The sequence below is a fragment of the Thalassophryne amazonica genome, chromosome 17, assembly GCF_902500255.1.
Source record: "Thalassophryne amazonica chromosome 17, fThaAma1.1, whole genome shotgun sequence".
Taxonomy (NCBI): Eukaryota; Metazoa; Chordata; class Actinopteri; order Batrachoidiformes; family Batrachoididae; genus Thalassophryne; species Thalassophryne amazonica.
The window spans coordinates 201,022-221,901 of record NC_047119.1 but is presented as its reverse complement, the minus strand read 5'-3'; the positions used below and the strand labels follow the sequence as shown (position 1 = coordinate 221,901).

The 20,880-nt window shown below is 42.6% G+C and overlaps 1 protein-coding gene across 4 annotated transcripts in view; it reads left to right on the top strand.

The window, feature by feature from the left end:
• Positions 1–320: 320 nt before the first annotated feature.
• ptpn11a (protein tyrosine phosphatase non-receptor type 11a) overlaps positions 321–20,880 on the top strand; it is a 165,980-nt gene continuing 145,420 nt past the window's right edge. For all 4 annotated transcript variants that reach the window (XR_004565926.1, XM_034191748.1, XM_034191747.1 and 1 more), the window contains exon 1: positions 321–568. Coding sequence is in view for 3 of the 4 variants with exons in the window: in XM_034191748.1 (XP_034047639.1) it covers positions 555–568 (14 nt within the window). In the remaining variant the exon portion in view is untranslated. The remainder of the gene's footprint in view (positions 569–20,880) is intronic.

Sequence of the window (20,880 nt, the reverse complement as noted above, 5' to 3'; positions counted from 1 at the left end):
GTGTGAATGGTCCTAATACGCCGTCGAAATTGTGCCTTGTGATGGAATCACTACGATGACCGCTCCAAGATGGCAGCGGCATTTCTTGTGCCTCACAACCAATGCGGCGTCCACTCTTTATAATATCGTTGGTTGTGAAGCAGTCACAAAATAAGATATTTGTGGACATGCGCGAAGTGAACCGATAGGTGTCTTTAATTTTAATCCGGTAAAAGACTGTGTTTGCTGAACGGGCGGAGCGCTCCGCCCGTTCTACCAAGATATCGGTCGGTGAGGTTGAGCAAACCAAGCGCACTTTTTACTTTGTCGCATGTTTAGTGACGTCCAGTGGTCGATTTGCGCTGAAGTCTTCGGGACTGAGGCCTACAGACTTTTTGTAGCGTATTGCTATTAAAAATTGCAATTGATGCCTTGATTTCGGTGCCCGCTTTTATCGGGTGTGGACCGATGAAGCACTTTAACTCGTGATTAAACCCGAAACCGTCGGAAACCTTAGCTAGTTAGCTTAGTTGGTGCCACTGCTGCCAGCGAGGAAGTGAGGAAGGGGGGAAAAAATGACATCTCGGAGGTAAGGGGTCGGTGTGATTTGACAGCAGGTCTGTTGATAACCTTATCTGTGTTACCTTTAACACAACCGACACTGTTGTTGTGGTAGTATACATGCTTTAACTGTTGCGACTGTTTCCTGAAAAGATTGGATAGTAGCGAGGTGGCTAGCATCCTCTCGTTAGCATACCGGTGTTCCACCAAATACTGGACTCAGTTGCAATCTGACAGTTTCTGTCATTTCAGTGAATTACAATTGTTGCTACTTTGTGTACGTTGAAATAAAATATTTGATGGAAATATGTAGCAAAATATTGGACTACATTTATATATAGCAAAGTATTGTTCTGAACGCCAATAATTTCAGTTCAAATATATAGGACCAAATCACTACAAAGATGCCTCAAGGCGCTTCACATAAGTAAGGTCTAGAGTCCGTTTATAGATGGGTTTCCGCTCCGCAGTGTTGCCAGGTAGGAAATATGCAACTATTGTACCAAAACCTCAAAATTATCGTATTTTGGGAGAAATTATCATACACAACCAAAACGCATATAACGTAGCTATTTTAGAGTTTTTTTTTTTAATTTCCAAAGAATTTTATGTCACATTTTTAAACAGTAATTCACAATATCCCTATAGTAATGGGGAAACTATGGCACAAAAAGAACGCAAATGCACTACCAGACTAGAAAGATTTTTTTTTTTTTTTTCTGTGACGGGACACAAACGTGTTAATTACCAGACTAGCTGCTAGGCTCAAAAGTTGTGTGTGTAGTGATGGTGACGGGGGTGGGCTAAGCTACGTATGTGCGCATGTGCAGCCAAAACAGTCTACATTACAGGTCAGTTGTCTCGGGCCCAGGGAGGGAGGGAACTCATTACTTTCTATGGAGAGGTGGTGGGCTTTCAAATGACTTTGTCCCGGGCCGGCCAAAGCTAGCAGCAGCCCTGTGTGTGGTGTGTCTTTGATGCCGCCTGAGGGCAACGCCTGTGAAATGATTCTTGGGTGTTTGGGCAACCAACTGAAATTATCGTACATTTTGGATTTTTTCCCATTATTGATCGTACAGAGGGCAAAACTATCGTAAAAATACGATAAATACACTATGTAACACAATTTTTGTTCCTGGCTTGTAAGTTATATTTCAATAATAATAATAATTCTGGAAACTTCTAGAAAATTCTGGACAGTCCTAGCAGTTAAAGAATATTCTAGAAGACTACTAAGTAGTAGTGAAGGCGAATCGAGAATATTCTTGAAAACAGACAAATTTCAAAATATCATTGTCCTGATCACAGAAGCAAAGTTTCTGTGGAATAATAGCTATTTTGTTTATTTAAGGCATAACAGGTTAGGAAAACACACTGTGTACCCAGGAACAAAACAAAAATAAAAATTTGTTATATAGTGTTATCATACATCTGGCAATACTGCCGCTCCGGCGCATTTCCCATGACCCTTTGCGCTTGCTGTCATGTGTGGCACTGATTCAGTTTAACAAAAGAAATGCTGGCACATATCATCCCAAGCGACAATATACTGACAATCAAGGCACATATTGTCGCTGGTCATCAAAGCCAGAAGTAAAACTTGATGTTTAAATGTGATTTTTTTTTTTTTTTTTTTCCCGCTCTGTCTCTCACAGACACATACACACACGCACGCACTCGCTCTCATTACGTCTGCCAAGAATGTAATAAAATAATCTGCATTTATTTATTTAATATGCTGCTTAAATTCAGCGGGTGGTGTCATCTGATCTGAGGTCATAGCCCAAAGGTGATTTTTTTTTTTTTTTTTTTGCAACCATCGTGCATCGACTATTAACCTACAACACGGGCAGGCGGCACACGGAGGTCTAAAAAGTAGGCTTCCTGTGGATGCACACCGGGTTCTGTTCTGGCATTTTATGACTGTGAGCGCATGAAAATTGTCACATTTATTTTCTTGCAAGCCTTCTCGACAGCGCTAGGACTTTTTGCGATCAGTGCGCACAGGACCAAGGAGGATGGTTTGATCCATCCTGTACTAACTGGCGATGCGTAAAGCGGAGATGCTTTTGCGCAGGCTGCAGAACACCACATCATTTCAGCATGACTTTTGGCACTCAGATGTTGGTGAATTATTCATAGTGCTTGGGTGATATTGGCTCAGTAATCATAAAAATGCCAGCACTGCTGCGGATCAGTGCAACAACTGTGGGCGCAGCATAAATCCCGGTGTGATTGTTCCAGCCTGAATCATCCTCGTTTGCATCTATACGACAAATGTAGGCTTTCATTTCCTCTACTGTGTATGCACTCACACTGTATACCAAATAGTTGACAAGAGCTGGGAAGGTAATGGTTGGGAGCGCTTCCTCGTCCGAGCACAGTTCTTCTTTTGCAATCGTGTACGGGTCCTTATTGGCAATTTCAAAAATTTTCTGCAAATAGCTCGCTTTGCAAATTGGATTCAATGTGTCACGATATATTGGTTTTTCCTTCTTGCTATTTTTAATCCAGCTTTGGTGTCAACATTATCGTGGCGATGTCACTGATCTCTATATAATAGATCAAGTGACAAAGAACGTTGACTCACAACATGGCGGACTGCGGAATTGTGGGAAATCTGTGACATCATTGCAGATCTATCTATGGAGGAAAGTAACATCAACTCAGAACATGGTGCCATTTTGGTTCCAACTGCGCTGAACTACTGAATGAACCTTTTATGTTTTCAACATTTTTTTAATCCTTTAACCACATACAGCAACACATCAGGTACAGGTACTATCAAAATAAATATAAAAATTACTCCGTGTTATGCAGTGACGTGCGTGACAGTTTTAAAGTTCTCCATTGCTGGATTAGGCTTTATTATGGATTAATTTGACCCTCAACAAGCTTTTCTTTCTACAGTCATCACCTCCAATTCAAAGGTAAGCTGTACAATTTCATTTTGTTCCCACTCCGTGTTGTAAAGTTGCGCACTTTTTTGTCAAACATATGTGATCCCGAAATGCAATCAGCATGCGCAATGCAAAAACTATTAAAATAGGATGTGAGACAAAGGAGTCAAAGCAGAAAAGTGTCAAATCACAGCCTTTTGCCGTGTCTGATTTAACAGGTGTACGTCAGGTGTATAAAAAAAATAAACGGTCAAGATTTTAATCAGGGAAATGACTCCGGTCCCACATCTTCAGCAACCCACATTTTCAGCATATAAATAAATTAAATAGCTGGATTTACATGCATCTAGATTAACAGTGATTGCTATTTTGGAACCAAGATGGCTCCACGAGTCACATGACCGTTTTTTTTTTTTTTTTTTGGACTCATCATGCCATTATTCTCTGAATAAAGGGGCTGTAGTAAGGTCTAAACTTACCAACTCTGAGAGCAAGCACACAACTAAAAGTGGTAAGGAAAAACTCCCTCTGATTTTAAGAAGAAACCACAAGCAGACCAGACTAAAAGGGGTGACCCTCTGCTTGGGTCATGCTACTGACACACTTGGCAATACAAATGTACAGGAAATTTTGGGAGTCCATGCTGGTACACAGGACGGGAGGCATGCAGAAGACACCCACTCCCACTTTTAGATGGAGCCACACCTCAAACAGAGAGGAAAAAAAAAACAGAAGCATGCAGCAGAAAGACAACAAATACAATATAAATTGTCAGCATTAAGCAACAAGAAAAAGAGAAGAAATACCAAGGTGAGCACCGGCCATGAGCCCTAAGCTTCACTAAAAGACCCAGACTTTAGATAAAGTTGACCTACTGCCACCCGCTCTGTTTACTAATAACATGAATTTAAAAGGGTAGAAAACATAGTACCATACTATGCCAGTATGCTAGCCATACAAAAGGGAAAATAAGTACGTCTTAAAGTGTAGGTGACACAATATGTAATGTTTTTTGAGTATTTAAGACTAAAATTAAATAAGTTTGAAATTTATCCTTTCCTGGTGCACAGTTACTGAAGAGATAAATATTCAGATTTTTAACTGCGCACCACTAAAAACCAGGAACTTCCCAACGAGTCCCGACATTGGAGAAGAAGAAGGAAGTGACATCAGCACGAGAACCATTAACTTAATAGTCCCATTAATTTATGGATTAATTTTTGGGTTTTTACAGGCTACTGACCACCCTGTTTCCACCGAGTGGTTCGTGTCTGAGCACACCATGTTTTCAGTGTCAGGATGGTTAATGCTTGCCGGCAGAATCCTTTTGATTGTTAGGTGGAACACTTAGATTGATGAGCACACACACATGGTGTCATGCGGATTCTTCACTCCACATGAATGCAAAACGGAGTATTTACACATTTTATTTTATTGTTTTGCGGATCATGGAATAATTTCAGCAAGTGCTGATTGAGAAGTTATAAGCAGAAGAGGAACTGTGAGTCTTACAACTTGCGGTGCAAAGCGGTCCGTGGTGGAGAAGAGAATTCGTTCACAGCAGAGGCTCAATCCATCATGGACTTTTCTTCAGCCAGGACAACAAATTAAATTATTTTCTAATGTCTTTTTCCAAATGTGGATAACTTTTCATTAGTTTGTGAAGATGATCTCACTGAAAAAGACAGATAAGACTATATTATTTGCTCCTTGTGTGAATGGTTTTAATATTTAATAATGAGTTGCACTCCTAATATAACTGTGTTTAACAAGGAAACATTTATTTTTGAAATAGCTATATTTTCAGTCCCTCGTGTCATTTTTCAGATTTGAAATGTATCTACCTGTTTCAAAAACAAATACAAAATCCACACTTCCTCATCACTTTTTCAGATGTCACAGATAGCAAACAAACTAATTTTATTTTTATCAGTTGATTTCAACCAAAGAGCTGGCAAAAAAAGTTTATCGTCACCCGCATGCCGAAATCACCTGCATTATTAATTAATTAATTAATTTATTTATTTTCTAATCACCATTCTGTGTTTTCAACCTCTATGTAACTGAGACCTGGGTTAGTGTTGGTGAGTCGAGCGCCTTTTCTGAACTTTTGCCTGCTGGCTTTACTCATTTTTCTACGCTGAGAGCTTTGGGTCGTGGAGGTGGTGTAGTAACTGTTTACAGAGAAAGTTTTGAGTATAAAGAGTTTGCTTCAACATTTACAGCATCAAGCTTTGAGCTAAATGCATTTGTTTTGACAGCTGATCCTCCCGTGCTGTGTGTTGTTGTTTACAGGCCACCTAAATACAACAAAGACTTCTTAAATGACTTTTCTAACTTCTTGGCCGAAATCATGCCTCAGTTTGACCGTATATTGATTGTGGGTGATTTTAATGTATGTTGTATAATGTATGTTGTGCTGATAAACCTATGGCCAAAGACTTTTAGGAGCTTATTGACTCTTAACTTTTTACAGTGTGTTTCTGGACCTTGTTTTAACTTATGGTATATCCGTGTGTAATTTAGAAGTCTGTGATGCTGTGATTTCTCATCATGCGCTGATTCTTTTTGATGTGCCTTATTTATGCAACACTGTCAAACCATGCGCTGTTGTCGTGTAATTAATTCAACCACTGCTGCCCAGTTCTCTGTGGCTTTGAACAATTCCCTGTTGGTTAGGGACCATTCTTATTTTGACTGTGATATTGAACAGCTTTTCATACGCTTTGACTCTGGCTGTGTCTATTCTTGAAAGTGTGGCTCCATTTAAAATGAGACACCCCAAACCCATATCTGAGTCTTGGCTAAATGAATCTACTCGTGCTGCAAGACACAAGTGCAGGAGAGCTGAGCGAAAATGGAAAAAGGACAAGCTGCAAAGTTCCTTTCAAATGTTAAACGACTTGGTTGGTCCAGCTATCAGAAATGTGTAAAATCTGCTAAGGCTCTGTATTTTGCTGATATGGTTACAGCCAATAGACAGAACCCTCGTGTTCTTTTTAACATGGTGAATATGGCTCTTAATGTTCCCCAGCCTGAGAGCATTGAAGCCTCACCTGTGGGGTGTGAAAACTTCTTAAATTTTTTTCATCAACAAGGTTGTGTCAACTAGGGCCCTTATTAGCCCTCCATCTGTTGATGTTTGATTCTGTCACTTGTAAAGCCATGTTGTATCAGTTTGACTCTGTGACACTCTCCTGTTTAGAAAAAATTGGTGTGTCAGATGAAGCCTGCTGGCTCACCCAGATGATCCTATTCCTCCGCGTCCGTTCAAAGAAGTGTTTCCCACAATGGCTTCCTCTGTCCTACACTGTGTCAATGGAAGATTGATAAATGGGGTAGTGCCTGCTAGCCTGAAGCATGCAGTTGTTCAACCATTAATAAAAAAAGGCTGGTCTTGATCCTAGTGATCTATCCAACTTTCGACCTATTTCCAAACTGCCATTTTTGTCAAAAGTGTTAGAGAAAATTGTTTTAAATCAGCTGAAAGCATTTTTAGATGAGCATGACATCCCTGAGGTCTTTCAATCTGGTTTTAAGAATTTTTACAGTACTGAGTCAGCTTTGAGGGTTTTTAATGACAATGCTGGTGTCTACTGATTCTGGTCACACTGTTGTTTTGGTGTTGTTGGATCTGACTGCTGCGTTCGACACAGTGGATTGTGAGATCCTCCTGGATCACCTTAAGAATGTGGTTGGCATTCAGAGCTATGCTCTAGAATGGTTCAGATCCTACTTAACAGATAGGAGTTTTTGTGTAAGACTTGGAGATTTTGTTTCCTCCACAGCTCCCCTGTCATGTGGTGTGCCACAGGGGTCCATTCTTGGTCCGCTTCTTTTTTCATTGTATTTGCTTCTGCTGGGATCAGTTTTTCGTAGGTTTGGGGTGTCATTTCACCTTTTATGTTGATGACTCAAATTGATGTGCCCCTAAAGTGTGAGAATGCTTTTGGTGCCAATCAACTTCTAGGGTGCATTGAGAACATTAAAGACTGGATGTCTGCAAACTTTGTACTCTTTAATGAAAAGAAAACTGAAGTTCTCCTGGTCGGGCCAAGTAAATCAGGTAGTTGTGGTTCAATAAACCTTGGACCATTGGCACAATGTATTAAATCTACTGTTTGCAACCTTTGTGAGAATGGATGAAGATTTTAAACTTGATAAACAAATCAGTGCTGTTGTGAAGGCAAGTTTCTTTCACTTGAGGCAGCTAGCTAAGATAAAGTGCTCACTTTCAGGGCATCATTTGGAGATTTTAATCCATGCTTTTGTCATGACCCGGCTGGACTATTGTAATGCACTGTATGCCGGTATTAGCCAGGCCTCACTTGCACGGTTGCAGCTGGTTCAGAACGCTACAGCCCATCTTTTGACTGGATCCCGGAAGTGTGACCATAGTTCACCTGTTGTTTCTTCCCTTCACTGGCTGCCAGTTCGTTATCGTATTGATTTTAAAATTTTATTGTTTGTTTTTAAATGTCTCAATGATCTTGCCCCACGGCATCTGTCTGACCTGCTCGTGTCTTATTCCCCATCACGTTCTCTTAGGTCACGAGATCAAGTTCTGCTTGTAGTTCCTCAGACCAAGCTCAAATTTAGAGGTGATAGAGCTTTTTCTGTTGTTGGTCCCAGATTGTGGAATGACCTGCCTCTCTGTATTAGGCAGGCGGATTCACCTCTAGTCTTTAAATCTCGCCTTAAAACATATTTGTTTTCTTTGGCTTTTGACTAGAGGGTTGATGATTTTACTGTTTTAAAAACTTATATTGTTGTCATTGTTATGTACCATGTGATTATTTATTCATTATTTATTTATGTCTTTGTATAGCACTTTGGTCAGCCTTGTTGTTTTTAAATGTGCTGTATAAATAAATTGGATTGGAATTAGGTAACAGCTCAAAAACTATTTTAATAACACTAACCCAAATGATAATTTGATTGAACTGAAATGAAATAATCGTTTCTGAATCTTAAGAATCGGAATTGAATCAATTCTTGAAATTTGAATCGATACCCAGCTTTATTCAGAACACTGCCAGTATCGTCACTGCTGTCAGACTTAAGATTTCCTCCAAGGTTTAGTCTCCTTCATTGTGGTCTAAATAACAGGGCTGTGAAAACTATGCAAATCTGAGGAAATCCGTGGATTTCATCATGGGGAGGGGTTGGGGCTGTTAGTGTTGTATTCTGTGACCATGATCGTCACTGAGTTTTTAAAATGCTTATAGCACAGCATTTTTTTTTTTTTTTTTTGTGGTGTTTTTTTTTTTAATTTTTTTTATTTAAGACATTGTGCAAGTTTTATAAGTCCACAGACACTGATCTGTGTGTTACAGATACAAATCAGATCTGCGGAACTTCACAGATAATAAATGCCACTCAAAGCCTGGCTGACACTTGTCGTAAAGCGGGACTGGTTGGTTGCTGCAGTGATGCTGTGTGGCTCCTCCGCGGTGCTTAAGCTAAACATAGCATGTGGACATCGCAAACTTTTAGAGCTCTCACATTTTTAAAAGAAGATTTTTGCAGCTTGTCTGTATCATCAATCAATCAATCAATTTTTTTTTATATGGCGCCAAATCACAACAAACAGTTGCCCCAAGGCGCTTTATATTGTAAGGCAAGGCCATACAATAATTATGTAAAACCCCAACGGTCAAAACGACCCCCTGTGAGCAAGCACTTGGCTACAGTGGGAAGGAAAATCTCCCTTTTAACAGGAAGAAACCTCCAGCAGAACCAGGCTCAGGGAGGGGCAGTCTTCTGCTGGGACTGGCTGGGGCTGAGGGAGAGAACCAGGAAAAAGACATGCTGCGGAGGGGAGCAGAGATCGATCACTAATGATTAAATGCAGAGTGGTGCATACAGAGCAAAAAGAGAAAGAAACAGTGCATCATGGGAACCCCCCAGCAGTCTATGTCTATAGCAGCATAACTAAGGGATGGTTCAGGGTCACCTGATCCAGCCCTAACTATAAGTTTTAAGCCTAATCTTAAAAGTAGAGAGGGTGTATCTCTCCCTGATCTGAATTGGGAGCTGGTTCCACAGGAGAGGAGCCTGAAAGCTGAAGGCTCTGCCTCCCATTCTACTCTTACAAACCCTAGGAACTACAAGTAAGCCTGCAGTCTGAGAGCGAAGCGCTCTATTGGGGTGATATGGTACTACGAGGTCCCTAAGATAAGATGGGACCTGATTATTCAAAACCTTATAAGTAAGAAGAAGAATTTTAAATTCTATTCTAGAATTAACAGGAAGCCAATGAAGAGAGGCCAATATGGGTGAGATATGCTCTCTCCTTCTAGTCCCCGTTAGTACTCTAGCTGCAGCATTTTGAATTAACTGAAGGCTTTTTAGGGAACTTTTAGGACAACCTGATAATAATGAATTACAGTAGTCCAGCCTAGAGGAAATAAATGCATGAATTAGTTTTTCAGCATCACTCTGAGACAAAACCTTTCTAATTTTAGAGATATTGCGTAAATGCAAAAAAGCAGTCCTACATATTTGTTTAATATGCGCTTTGAATGACATATCCTGATCAAAAATGACTCCAAAATTTCTCACAGTATTACATGGAGCGACGTCGGACAGAGAAGGCGGCGAGAAAGACGGTGTGAAAATATTTGATAAGGACAAGAATCCGTGGAATTGTTGCTGGCTTCATGAACACACCTGAAAGATAAATCAAACGGGAAAAGCAAACTGTGCCCTTTTATACAATATATGACTTTTTTTAATTAATCAAATTCCAATTCAAATTTATTAATTTATGTAGTGCCAATTCACGATGAGATCATCTCAAGGCGCTTCACACAACAAACCAACTGAATTAAAAATTTAAAAAGACAAAATCACAAAAGAATACAAGAATAAAAACACATAACACTAATGATAAAACAAGGAAAACAAATGAGTCTTTAAACGTGATTTAAGTCTCCACAGTATCTGACTGCCGTATGTGTGCCGGGAGATCGTTCCACAGAGCTGGGGCACAGTAGGAGAAATCTCTGTGACCGGCAGATTTTTTTTATTCACCCTGGGAACACACAAAAGTCCTGCACCCTGCGAACGCAGGGCCCAAGCTGGTACATAGGGGCTTACCAGGTCAGCCAGATAGGGAGGTGGAAGTCCATGAACAATTTTATAAACTAATAACAGTACCTTAAAATCCGATCTTGCAGTGACTGGAAGCCAGTGCATGGACTTCTTCAAAAACACCTTCAGACTGGACTTAAGCCCAAATCAATTTTTTTTTTTTTTTTTGAATCAGCAGGTGCTGTCCTCGTGATGACATAGCAACAATATGGCCATGGCTGAGGGCTGAAATAGAATGCGCTTATCAACTTTTAATGTTTAGGATTTTTTAAAATGACAACATTTAATCATTTTTAGTGATTATTTGTGCACATTTTTTGGTGTCACCTACATTTTAAATCTGGTCTTGAAAGTCTCGACTGTTTTATTGATGCAGGGAGATCATTCCACAAAGCAGGGGCACGATAAGAGAAAGGTCTGTGACCCACAGACTTTCACACAAACTAGTCCTGCATCCTGAGAACGCAAAGCCCAGGCCGGTACGTAGGGTTTAATTAGGTCAGCCAAGTAAGGAGGTGCTAGTCCATGAATAATTTTATAGGTTAATAGCAGAATCTTAAAATCTGATCTCACAGGGAGTCTGGAACAAGAAGACAGTGAAGAGATGTCAGAATAGGTGTAATGTGGTCAAATGTTCTGCTTCATGTCAAAAGTCAGCAGCATCCATCCATCCATTTTCTTCCGCTTTATCCGGAGTCGGGTCGCGGGGGCAGCAGCTCAAGCAAAACTGCCCAGACCTCCCGATCCACACACACCTTCCCCAGCTCTTCTGGGCGAATCCTGAGGCATTCCCAAGCCAGCCGAGAGATGTAGTACCTCCAGCGTGTCCTGGGTCTTCCCCGGGGCCTCCTCCCGATGGGACGTGCCGGAAACACCTCTCCAGCGAGGCGTCCAGGGGGCATCCGGAAAAGATGCCCGAACCACCTCAGCTGGCTCCTTTCGACGTGGAGGAGCAGCGGCTCGACACCGAGCTCCTCCCGAGTGACCGAGCTCCTCACACTATCTCTAATGGAGCGCCCAGCCACCCTGCGGAGGAAACTCATCTTGGCCGCCTGTACTTGTGATCTCGTTCTTTCGGTCATGAGCCAAATCTCATGACCATAGGTGAGGATCAGAATGTAGATCGATCTGTAAATCGAGAGCTTTGCTCCCTACTCAGCTCTCTCTTCACCATGATGGTCCGATACAGCGACCGCATCACTGCAGACGCTGCACCAATCTGTCTGTCGATCTCACGCTCCATCCGTCCCTCGCTCGTGAACAAGACCCCAAGATACTTAAACTCCTCCCCTTGAGGCAAGGACACTCCACCAACCTGAAGAGGGCAAGGCACTTTTTTCCAGTCGAGAACCATGGCCTCGGATTTGGAGGTGCTGATTTTCATCCCGGACGCTTCACACTCAGCTGCAAACCGCCCCAGTGCACGCTGAAGGTCCTGATTTAACAAAGCCAACAGAACCACATCGTCCACAAACAGCAGAGACGAGATTCTGTGGTTCCCAAACCAGACCCCCTCTACACCCTGGCTGTGCCTAGAAATTCTGTCCATAAAGATAATGAACAGAACTGGTGACAAAGGGCAGTCCTGGCGGAGGCCAACGTGCACTGGAACCAGGTTTGACTTAATACCGGCAATGCGAACCAAGCTCCTGCTGCAGTCGTACAGGGGCCGGATAGCCCTTAGCAAAAGACCCCGTACTCCCGGAGCACCCCAAGGGACACGGTCGAACGCCTTCTCCAGATCCACAAAGCACATGTGGACTGGTTGGGTGAACTCCCATGAACCCATGAGAACCCGATGGAGTGTGTAGAGCTGGTCCAGTGTAGCATAACCAGGACGAAAACGCGACTGCTCCTCCTGAATCCGAGGTTCGACTATCGGTCGAATTCTCCTCTCCAGTACTCTGGAATAGACCTTACTGGGGAGGCTGAGGAGTTTGATCCCCCTGTAGTTGGAACACACCCTCCGATCACCCTTCTTAAACAGAGAGACCACCACCCTGGTCTACCAATCCAGAGGCACTGCCCCCGACCGCCACGCGATGTTGCAGATGCGTGTCAACCAAGACAATCCCACAACATCCAGAGACTTAAGGTACTCAGGATGGATTTCATCCACCCCAGGAGCCTTGCCACCGAGGAGCTTTCTAATCACCTCGGTGACTTCGGCCTGGGTGATGGATGAGTCCACCTCTGAGTCCCCAGTCTCGTCTTCCTCTTCGGAAGACGTGACAGTGGAATTGAGGAGATCCTCAAAGTATTCCTTCCACTGCCCCACAACATCCCCAGTCAGGGTCAACAGCTCCCCACCCACACCATAGACATTGCCGGTGGAGAGCTGCTTCCGCCTCCTAAGGCGTCGGACGGTTTGCCAGAGTTTCTTTGAGGCCGACCGATAGTCCTCCTCCATGGCCTCCCCGAACTCCTCCCAGACCCGAGATGTTGCCTCTGAGACCGCACGCTTGGCCTGCTGGTACCTGTAAGCTGCCTTCGGGGTCCCACTTACCAACAAAGACAAGTAGGACTCCTCCTTCAGCTTGACAGCATCCCTTACTTCCGTTGTCCACCACCGGGTTCGGGGATTGCCGCCGCGACAGGCACCATAGACCTTGTGACCACAGCTACGAGCGGCCGCATCGACAATGGAGGTGGAGAACATGGTCCACTCGGACTCCATGTCTCCAACCTCCCCTGGGATCTGGGAGAAGCTTTCCCAGAGGTGGGAGTTGAAGACCTCGCTGACACAGGGTTCCACCAGTCATTCCCAGCAGACCCTCACGCATGGGTTAAAGTTCTCCGTCACCACGAGGGATTTCCGTCATTTGGAAAATTTAACCACACATACAGTAGTGTTCAGAATAATAGTAGTGCTATGTGACTAAAAACATTAATCCAGGTTTTGAGTATATTTCTTATTGTTACATGAGAAACAAGGTACCATTAGATACAGTAGATTCTCACAAATCCAACAAGACCAAGCATTCATGATATGCACACTGTTAAGGCTATGAAATTGGGCTATTAGTAAAAAAAAGTAGAAAAGGGGGTGTTCACAATAATGGTAGTGTGACATTCAGTCAGTGAGTTTGTCAATTTTGTGGAACAAACAGGTGTGAATCAGGTGTCCCCTATTTACGGATGAAGCCAGCACCTGTTGAACATGCGTCTCTCTTTAAAAGCCTGAGGAAAATGGGACGTTCAAGACATTGTTCAGAAGAACAGCGTAGTTTGATTAAAAAGTTGATTGGAGAGGGGAAAACTTACACGCAGGTGCAAAAAATTATAGGCTGTTCATCTACAATGATCTCCAATGCTTTAAAATGGACAAAAAAAACCAGAGACGCGTGGAAGAAAACTGAAAACAACCATCAAAATGGATAGAAGAATAACCAGAATGGCAAAGGCTCACCCATTGATCAGCTCCAGGATGATCAAAGACAGTCTGGAGTTACCTGTAAGTGCTGTGACAGAAGATGCCTGTGTGAAGCTAATTTATTTGCAAGAATCCCCGCAAAGTCCCTCTGTTAAATAAGACGTGCAGAAAAGGTTACAATTTGCCAAAGAACACATCAACTGGCCTAAAGAGAAATGGAGGAATATTTTGTGGACTGATGAGAGTAAAATTGTTCTTTTTGGGTCCAAGGGCCGCAGACAGTTTGTGAGACGACCCCCAAACTCTGAATTCAAGCCACAGTGAAGCATGGTGGTATCAAACATGATATGCGCATGTTTCTCCTACTATGGTGTTGGGCCTATATATCACATACCAGGTATCATGGATCAGTTTGGATATGTCAAAATACTTGATGAGGTCATGTTACCTTATGCTGAAGAGGACATGCCCTTGAAATGGGTGTTTCAACGAGACAGTGACCCAAGCACACTAGTAAACGAGCAAAATCTTGGTTCCAAACCAGCAAAATTAATGCCTCGCAGATGTGAAGAAATCATGAAAAAGTGTGGTTATACAACTAAATACTAGTTTAGTGATTCACAGGATTGCTAAAAAAGCATTTTCAACATAATAGTTTTGAGTTTGTAGCATCAACAGCAAATGCTACTATTATTGTGAACACCCCCTTTTCTACTTTTTTTTTTTTTTACTAATAGCCCAATTTCATAGCCTTAGTGTGCATATCATGAATGCTTGGTCTTGTTGGATTTGTGAGAATCTACTGAATCTACTGGTACCTTGTTTCCCATGTAACAATAAGAAATATCATTCAGTTGTTTAATTTTGTAGAAAAAAGCAGATCACAGACATGACACAAAACTAAAGTAATTTCAAATGGCAACGTTCTGGCTTTAAGAAACACTATAAGAAATCAAGAAAAAAAGATTGTGGCAGTCAGTAACGGTTACTTTTTAGACCAAGCAGAGGGAAAAAATATGGAATCACTCAATTCTGAGGAAAAAATTATGGAATCACCCTGTAAATTTTCATCCCCAAAACTAACACCTGCATCATATCAAATCTGCTCGTTAGTCTGCATCTAAAAAGGAGTGAACACACCTTGGAGAGCTGTTGCACCAAGTGGACTGACATGAATCATGGCTCCAACACGAGAGATGTCAATTGAAACAAAGGAGAGGATTATCAAACTCTTAAAAGAGAGTAAATCGTCACGCAATGTTGCAAAAGATATTGGTTGTTCACAGTCAGCTGTGTCTAAACTCTGGACCAAATACAAACAACATGGGAAGGTTGTTAAAGGCAAACATACTGGTAGACCAAGGAAGACATCAAAGCGTCAAGACAGAAAACTTAAAGCAATATGTCTCAAAAATCGAAAAATGTACAACAAACAAATGAGGAACGAATGGGAGGAAACTGGAGTCAACGTCTGTGACCGAACTGTAAGAAACCGCCTAAAGGAAATGGGATTTACATACATAAAAGCTAAACGAAAGGCATCATTAACACCTAAACAGCAAAAAACAAGGTTACAATGGGCTAAGGAAAAGCAATTGTGGACTGTGGATGACTGGATGAAAGTCATATTCAGTGATGAATCCCGAATCTGCATTGGGCAAGGTGATGATGCTGGAACTTTTGTTTGGTGCCTTTCCAATGAGATTTATAAAGATGACTGCCTGAAGAGAACATGTAAATTTCCACAGTCATTGATGATATGGGGCTGCACGTCAGGTAAAGACACTGGGGAGATGGCTGTCATTACATCATCAATAAATGCACAAGTTTATGTTGATATTTTGGACAATTGAAAGGATGTTTGGGGATGATATCATTTTTCGAGATGATAATGCATCTTGCCATAGAGCAAAAACTGCAAAAACATTCCTTGCAAAAAGACACATAGGGTCAATGTCATGGCATAGGGTCAATGTCAATGAGCAGATCTGATTTGATGCAGGTGTTAGTATTGGGGATGAAAATTTACAGGGTGATTCCATAATTTTTTCCTCAGAATTGAGTGATTCCATATTTTTTTCCTTTTTTTTTGTGTCATGTCTGTGATCTGCTTTTTTTCTACAAAATTAAACAACTGAATGAACATCCTCTGAGGCCGGTGATTCCATAATTTTTGCCAGGGGTTGTACACTTTAGTCAGGCCTTTAAAATACTTTCGTGGACTCTTGCTGTAATATGTTATCAGTGGCTGAGATAGTTGCTGTAGGCATCTAAAAATGCTCATAATCGAGTGAAACCTGATGGAAATTTCTTTGTGGTGTGTCGGTGATGTATGTATGTATGTGCAAAATAAAACAAAACACTACTCCAGGTATGTTTTTCACGAGAATATAACATAACTTTGTTACAAGCTCAAACGTTGATGTTGCATGATAAAGGCCTTTTTAATTATAACTCAAAGAAATAATGGCAAAACTCGCATCTCAAAAAACAAACAAAAAAATATTAATCGATTACTAAAATAATTGTTAGTTGCAGCCCTAGTTTGTTTTATGGGTGAGAGCATTTTACCAATTAAATGTGAATACGCCAGTTTTGAGTTTCTCAGTGCGCATGCGTTTTCAAAACTGGTGACATTGTTACTTTGTGCACAGCAGAACAACATTGTCAGTTGCTTTAGGCCGTAATTTTTTTATTTTATTGACTGTATAGCCAGCAACACAACACCCATGTGGTGTATTCACCGAATTAGAACAAATCAAAATACTACAGAAGACAAAGAATTTTTATTTGACAGTTTGAAGTGAGTTTTCTTTGTTTCAGAAGACTTCATACCCATTAAAATTCACTAGAATATGCAAAATTTGACTTGCTCTTTTAAAAAATTTTTAGGGGAGCAACCCCAGACCCCCCATAATTAATAGTATGTTTTTACTTCACACTTTGAAGTGACTTTTATTTGTTTCAGTGGGCTTTATACTCATTAAAATTCACCAGAATGTACAAAATTTGAGTTGCTCTTTTAAAAAATTTCTGTGGGAGATCCCTCCAAACCCCCATAGTTTGAAGTGAGTTTTATTTGTTTCAGAGGACTTCATACCATTCATAAAATTCACCAGAATACACAAAATTTGACTTGGTCTTTAAAAAATGTTCTGGGGGGAGCACCCCCAGACCCCCCAGAATCAAGACTACCACCCTTTTATGTACCTTTATGTTCAAGTTTTGCGTTCTTTTTATGCTTTGTCTGTCTCTCCTTAGAGGCTATTTAGAATAGATTTGTATGCTGTCTAATGTGTTTATTGTATTTATTGAGGAAAAAAAGAGTATGTACCCCCACTACGCCACATTTTAAGGAATTGCTGGCATTGATTTTTGCCTAAGAAAAGTTGCAGTCAGATGAAAATTTATTGCTTTAACCCATGCCCTCACAATAAGTTTGGGCCTGTCAGGTCTGACCGGCTTCCTCCCCTCCCAGCGGATCCAGATCACCACCAGGTGGTGATTGGTCGACAGCTCAGCCCCTCTCTTCACCCGAGCGTCCGAGACACGTCGCCTAGGTCAGATGATACGACTACAGAGTCGATCATCGACCTCCGGCTCAGGGTGTCCTGGTGCCACGTGCACTTATGGACACTCTTGTGCTCGAACATGGTGTTCGTGATGGCCAAACTGTGACTAGCACACAAGTCCAACAACTGAACACCACTCGGGTTCAGATCGGGGAGGCTGTGCTTCCCGATCACCCCCCTCCAGGTCTCACTGTCGCCGCCCACGTGGGTGTTGAAATCCCCCAGGAGAACAATGGAGTCCCCATTCGACGCGCTATCTAGTACCCCTCCCAGTGACTCCAAGAAGGTCGGGTACTCTGCACTGCCGCTCGGCCCATAGGCAGAGACAACAGTGAGAGACCTGTCCCCGACCCGAAGGCGTAGGGACATGACCCTCTTGTTCACCGGAGTGATCTCCAACACATGGCGACTAAGCTGGGGAGCAATAAGCAATGCTACCCGAGCTCTCTGCCTCTCCCCATGGGCAACGCCAGAAAAGTTTAGCGTCCAGCCCCTCTCCAGGAGTTGGGTACCAGAGCCCAAGCTGTGCGTGGAGGTGAGCCCTACTATCTCTAGTCAGTATCTCTCAACCTCCCGCACAAGCTCAGGCTCCTTCCCCCCAGCGAGGTGACATTCCACGTCCCAACAGCCATGGGCTGAGCGCGGACCGGGCCGCCGGGCTACCCGCCCTCGACTGCCACCTAATCCTCTCTGCACCCGACCCCCATGGCAACCTCTGCAGGTGGTGAACCCACAGCAGGGCGGGCCCACGTTGCTCTTTCGGGTTGAGCCTGGCCGGGTCCCGTGGGCTAAGGCCCGACCACCAGACGCTCGCACGTAAGCCCCAACTGCAGGGTGGGGCCCCAGCCCTGCCACACCGGGCGACGTCTTGGTCCTTGATTTTGTACTGGTCATGGGAGCTTCTGAACTGCCCTTAGTCTGACCCGTCACCTACGACCTGTTTGCCTTGGGAAACCCTACCAGGGGCACAAAGCCCCCCACAACATAGCTCCTAGGATCATCCGGGTACACAAACTCCTCCACCACGATAAGGTGGCAGTTCGAGGGGGAGCTGGCAGCAGCATTTTTCAACCAATTGGAGACCCCTAATGCTAACTGTGGTAAAACAGAAAATATAACATTGCAGTAGTCCAATCTAGAAGAAACCAATGCATGAATCAGGGTCTCAGTATCACCCATAAACAGAATGGGATGAATCTTCGCTATATTTCGCAGGTAGAAAAAAAGCAGTCCTTGTAATATCTGTAATGTGGAGGTCTGTCTGACAGGACACGTGTGTAGAGCTGGACACATGTCCTTTGAGCGGCGCGCCACAGGACAGACACCGCATCATGTGGAACATAGCTCACATGGGTGACATGACATTCAGATCACCTGCTGTGTCCACATGATCTGATGGTCCGTTTCACCTGCGACAGCCTGTCAATGTGTGCGCTTTTGCACATGCTCCAGCACATCGCAAAAGCGATATATGTTTCATGTATTTCCACGTAGGGCTGGACAATATGACTTAAAATTCATATCACAATATAAATTGAATCCCTTCATGGTAACGGTATATATCACGATATAAACGTAAGTGTAAAAGTTATAATGGAAGTGTTTCTGAATGGGTCCCTTTGCATAGCTAAATTGATTAAAAAAAACAAAAAACATAAACAGATATAATTCATTTTGACCGTCTGATTCTCTGACTTGTTAGACATGTATTTTTGTGCATTGGAATGGTCTCATTTCGCCCTTCCTGCTTCTGTCCAGCAGTGATAGTTTGTCTGCTTTTGGTGGCGTTTTGTCCAGAAAGCCCTAAGAGACACTACCACATGGGTTGATGATCCTGATTGGCTCATGTCGTGGGGTTCCATCAATGATAAAGCAGAAGGCGTGGGTTTTTTTCCTCCGCTCCCCTGCCCCAAGACGGAGCTCTCGGCTCAGTTGAATGAGAAAACGTAAGACTGTTTACTGTGGCTTTCTGCAAATACGCTCACCAAATATGACCATAAAACTCACAAAAAATTGCGGAAATTATTAATCATAATTCAGGTTATAGTAGGCCTACTAACATAATTAAAAAAATTGTATTAACCTTGAAGTGTGCACTTTTAAAACACATTGAAACGGAGAGTGAGTCTGGTGAATTTAATAGGATAATTGCTTAATTCAGTCATGTGACTTTTACATGCCCGAATTCAGTCAGGCGACTCCAGAGGGTTAAAATAACTTATAATTTTACACTCTCACAAGGAGAAGTTTTAGTCTACCAAGGTGCAGATCGGGCCTGATACCAAAGCACTGACTGTAGCCTTTTCCGGTTGTTCAGAGTCACTGAAGAAGATACGATGACAACAATCTTTACCGCAGTTGGTCGGTGGAGTCTAAATCTCTGTCGGCCAAATTTATACCGAGAACCGAATGTATCGTTTATACTGCCCACCCCCATTTCCACGTGATGACAGCAAGCACACACACGTGTCACGGTGGACAGTTGTAAGGTAATGTCCTTCAAAACACAGTACATATTCTACAGCTGTGACGTGCAGGTCCAGTGATCTCAACAGCTGCTGCTGTTGTGCAACCACGCCCCCTGTCCGTTCAGCACAAAGACCAAAGTGTCACGCTCTGTTTCTATATAAAATGAGTTAAGGATGCAGAAATAACTGCAAGGGGATGTCAGGGTTCTCCCCAGACAATGGAACGACGACGCCACGCTGTCATACTGCCATCTAGCGCCGCTATAGTGTAGTGTCATCTCATGATGTTTTAGCGGTAGACTTGGTGGAAATTTAACAGCACGCAAACCTGCTTTTGCGGGAAATTTCACATAAACAACTTATTTTATCCTGTTTACATCCAAATGACACAAGCCTTACACAAAGCCAGATCTCTGCATTTTTTGTTTCGTCTTGGCGGGGACGTAGTGATCACCGGGCTATCTGGGACATACTTTGAGATTTTGGTGCTGGATAGCGGCATGCATTATTTCCATTCTTTTATGTATTAAAGGACATGTCGCACTGAAATCATAACATTTCCGAGTGTTTCTGAAAGCATTTCTTAGGGGACACCGCACACTTGAATACTGCTAATGTTAAAAATGGAACCACAGATTAATTACAAAGTTTATATAAGTATGCTGTGGTGTTGTGATGACTTGCTTTTTAAGTGATAATTTTGATGCAGTCACTGACGGTAAAAGGAGCCGCTTTCCACATTGCGCGAGTGGGGTGCACGCTGCTCTGTTACAGAAGTCTTACGTCAAGACACTCAAAGTAAAATAAAAATAAAGCCTACCAACTCCACTGAGAAGAAAAATAAAACCCTGAACAGTCATCCACTTGTGACTTCCAAAGTCGACTCCACCCAAAGGAGTCCCCATGCACGGATTGCATGCGATCGCCAGCCA